Genomic DNA, 4576 nt, shown 5'->3' on the forward strand with positions numbered 1-4576 from the left:
TTTTCTCGTCCGGTTTTTTTTCGTGAAAAAAAAGTTTGTCAAAACCTATCAACATGGGATCTAGTTTTGAAGATCTCGACGCGAGGAATCCAACGGCGAAAGCGGTTTGAGATTTGAACGCATGGTTTAAGAGATAAAACATTTTGAATAAACGGATCTATGAAAAAAGAAAAAACTCCCCGGTTGCGACAAGAGGCGCACATGCAGCACGCCACTTGTTGCAACCTGGGGAATTAGAATGATCTTTGCAACAAGTACTCCTTAACTAGTGATTTCGACAACTTCCGAAGACTTCAACTCCATGTATGGTTAGCCGTGTGCGAAACAACCATGTACTGTATTTTTTATGAAGCACCAATACGGCGACACCGATACGGCGATACGAGTACGGCGATAGGGGATACGACAATTTCTAGAAACAGCAATACGGCGATATGGCGAGTATATATAAATAATTAATAAAAATGACATGTAATAAAGGCAAAACATAATACAACGTGTGCTAGTCTACTTCTCCAACCTAACTAAGTTCAAAGGATCAGCCGAACTAGCATTTTAATCTAATCATGAGAAAACACAAGTACACGTAATTAGACTGATGCAGCACGACACATGTCATCAGCCAAGCGCACAGGATACAGGACACGAAAAGCAGCCAAGCACAGATGCGACAGAATCATACCTCATTGTTGCTGGCGATGTGCCGTGGCGACAGAGAAGACTCAAGTCACTCCAAGCAGCGGCAAGGCGAGCCGGCAGGGTGGAGAGGAGATTCAAGGCGGCGGCGGCAGTGAGCTACTGCAGGCGGCGGCGGAGGCGGTGGTGGCGGTAGCGCACTGCCTGCTGCCGCCAGATCCAATCCTTCATGGTCGAACAGAGAGAGAGAGAGAGAGCTGATGTTAAGTTAGGCTTGCGGGCTTCTATTGGGCTCAAGGCTGCCGGCGACGTGCTTGCCGTATCCCGGCCGTGTCTACAGCTTGTTGCCACCGTATCGTGTTTATTTTCTTTTATTTTTAAACCAAAAATTGGGATACTTCAGCGATATCCGTATCAGAGCCGTATCAGGCGTATTGGAGTATCGGCAAGTAGGCACAGCTAATCTTGACGTATCAAGCCGACACATCTAATCTTGACGTATTGGTGCTTCGTAGTTTATAAAGCGAACCCGACAACCTTGTTTCGAATTGGAAAAAGAAATAAACACCACAAACGTGGTAGCTAGCATGCTGACGATACTTGATCGTCAGAAAAACATATGCTTCAGACTTGGTCAGACAGCACTTAGTACCTTTTCTCACCTAGGAGTTCCCGTGTTGTCGTTTGGCTTATACCTTTCTGTTTAACGGACATTACTAGAGGCCATTGCGACCTGTACACAGGATGTGCGTCCAATGTGATGTCGATGTCAGAAGATTTCGAAGCTCGCTGTTCCTCTGCATCGCGAAATATTTATTGAAGATTTCGATGTCAGAAGTTCTATATGATGTGTGTTCTGTTCACCAACTTCTAAACACACGCTGCAGCAAATGGCTGCCGCTGTGAGCTTCTCCTACCGAATACAGATCCTCATGCTCCTCCTCTGCTACTCGACATGGTCTTCTCTGCACCTGCCTCGTGCTACCGCGCTTTCTTTTATCTCCAACTTCGCCGATCCCGACTACGACGCCCAAGACCTCAGTTTCCAGGGTGACGCATACTACGACGCCCAGTCTCACATGATCCAACTGACAAGAAACGGCGATGGTACAAGCGTCAATAACAGCGTAGGCCGAGCGTTCCTTACGACGCCCATGCCGTTGTGGGATACCGTCACAGGCGAGCTCGCCCGCTTCACCACCTCCTTCACCTTCCAAATCAAGGTAAACAATGCAACCACTGGCGATGGCTTGACATTCTTCCTCGGGCGTTATCCTTCGTCGAGCATTCCCAATGTCATACGCGATATGGGCGGAGGGAACCTCGGCCTCTTCAACAAAATCGCTGGCACGGTGGCGACCGGCGACGACCGAGCCGTGGCGGTTGAGTTTGACACCTTCAACGATAATTTCGACCCCAGTGGCAGCCACATGGGCATCGATGTCAATTCCATTGTCTCGCAGGTGTACACCAACGCGACTGTGCCTGGCAAGAACCTAACATCTGGCTTTCTGATGAGTTGCCAGATTAGCTACGGCAACGACACAAAAATACTAGCGGCCGTTCTCCAGATCGGCGACGTGACCTACCGTGTCAACACGAGTGTTGACCTGAGGCAGCTCTTGCCCAGTGTGGTGGCCATCGGCTTCTCGGGTGCCACTGGGGATGCCGTCGAGTTACACCAAATAATGTCCTGGTCATTTAACTCCACCTTGGATCTGCGGCCTGCGCCAGCGCCTGCACCGTCCGAGATTCCACCGCCTGTGCCGAAGAGCCCCGAGATCCCGGTGCCTACTCCCAAGAGCTCCAAGGTTCACCTGTGGAAGCTGCTAGTAGAGGTAACTGGACCAGTTATTGCAGTTATCGCAATCGTGTGCATCTTTGTTGGCGTCCACCGATGGCAGCTATGCATGAGGAAGAAGCAATGCAGAGCACTCGCCAGGGGCCTTGGACATATTGATTATCATAAGCTGGCGCGTGCGACCAACAATTTTGCCAAGGAAACCAGGCTCGGGCAAGGAGGTTCCGCCTTTGTTTATAGGGGCCAACTGACAAGCTCAAGTAGACCGGTGGCAATAAAGAGATTCAAACTGGCGGCCTCCGGGCAAGGGAGGCAGGCGTTCGAGGACGAACTCAGGATCGCCAGTCGCCTGAGACACCGGAACCTGGTCGAATTGATAGGTTGGTGCTACCACGACAAGAGGAACCCAATTGAGTTTCTGTGCTGGTGGCGGAACGACAGGCACACACGTCTCTTTCTTGTGTATGAGCTCTTGCCACAAGGTAGCCTTGATCAACACCTACATGGGGGCAACAGTTGGTTACCATGGGACAAGAGGTATGTAGTTCTATCTCCAGAGCATTTACATCCATGCAACTTAATTTCTTTTTGATGTTGTGGTAACATGCTTTGACAAACAGGTATGAGATTATCCTCAACCTAGGTTCTGCACTGCAATACCTCCATGTAGATTGCGAGCAACAACAACAGTGTATCGTACATGGTGATATTAAGTCGAGCAACGTACTGCTTGACCCTTCGTACGGTGCCAAGTTAGGTGATTTCGGATTGGCAAGATTTGTTGACCATGAAACCGGGTCACATACCACAGATGTCTTACAGGGCACTTATGGGTACATAGACCCTGTGTTCATCGACACGAGCAAACGGAATATGCAGTCAGACATCTACAGTTTCGGCATTGTCCTACTAGAGATGGTCTCTGGAAAGGACCCAACGGTGCGTCTCCCTGATAAGCCTCCACTATCGTCATGGGTAAGGAGTTTATACCACGGGAATGCGATCTTGGAGGCCGTAGATAGCAGGCTGATAGGCGGCGAGTCCACTACTGGGCGACAGCAGATGGAGCGCGTGCTACTTGTCGGACTCTTGTGCGTGCACCGAGACCCGAGCAGCCGTCCGTCCATCACCCACACCATGGATGCCCTGAGATCGGATGAGCTGAAATTGGACATCACTCCCCTGGCACCGATGACGCTCTCGCTGCCATAGCCTTTGTAGTTCAGGCTTCTGGTCTGGAAAATCACAAAGAAATATCATACATGTATTCAAGGGTTACAGATTGAGTCAAGATGTAATGGGAATTAGATCATTGATGGCGCGCGTTGCTACGCCCATCAATTTTTTCAATAGAAAGATCATTATTGGTGGCATAAAATATAGTAACCAAGTTACTTGCAACTAAAGAAGACGAGAGCTATACTGGTAACTAATGAAAAATATGTGATTGATAGATCACCTCAAAAGGTATAAGAATTATTCAACATTCTTTTGCCGTACTTTTGCCACAATCCATACTGATTGAACTTTTTTGCATATCAAAAAACATCAGCTCCATGTCTCGTATGATGCTAGGATACCAATCTAATATGGAAGTATTAATTTATACACACACATACTAATTTCTAAAACTTATATCGAACGTAAAGCATTTCACAGAAAATTACTTTAAGCAAGTCTGGAAGAATGGCGTGCTAAGTTTGTTAGTAATATATTCCTCGAAGATAGCCCATAGTCCACCATTACAACGTAGAAATGAAACCAAATAAATGATGACACAAAGTACTAATAGGACCTCCAGGCCTTCCGCACTTGTCGCACTGATCATCAACACATTTAGAGCATTACTAGTAGAGCCCTCAAACCCTCAAACCCCTAAAAATAACCGTTTGTTTACAGTTTTCGCCGAAAAAACGCCGTAGACTAGAACCTCTAAACCCTCAAATCCATAAAAAAATTTAGAGGTCCAACCCTCAAACCAATTTGCAATCTGTAGAAGTAGGGGTTGAGGGGAAAATCTCCCCCCAACCCGCACTCCTCGTCGCTCGCTCCGAGCCCGCGCGGGAGCCAACCGCTCCTCCTCCCGCCCGCGTCCCGCCGCACTCCTCCTCGTCGCCGGCCATGGAAGGCCCCGCCGCC

General features: G+C 48.5%; 1 protein-coding gene across 1 annotated transcript; it reads left to right on the plus strand.

Moving 5' to 3' along the window:
• Positions 1–1526: 1526 nt before the first annotated feature.
• On the plus strand, positions 1527–3649 carry LOC119282367 (L-type lectin-domain containing receptor kinase IX.1-like). Its single transcript, XM_037562614.1, has 2 exons — positions 1527–2974; positions 3058–3649. The coding sequence occupies exons 1-2, from the start codon at positions 1527–1529 to the stop codon at positions 3647–3649; spliced, it is 2040 nt and encodes a 679-aa protein (XP_037418511.1).
• Positions 3650–4576: the final 927 nt, after the last annotated feature.

The sequence above is a fragment of the Triticum dicoccoides genome, chromosome 3B, assembly GCF_002162155.2.
Source record: "Triticum dicoccoides isolate Atlit2015 ecotype Zavitan chromosome 3B, WEW_v2.0, whole genome shotgun sequence".
NCBI classification, from domain to species: domain Eukaryota; kingdom Viridiplantae; phylum Streptophyta; class Magnoliopsida; order Poales; family Poaceae; genus Triticum; species Triticum dicoccoides.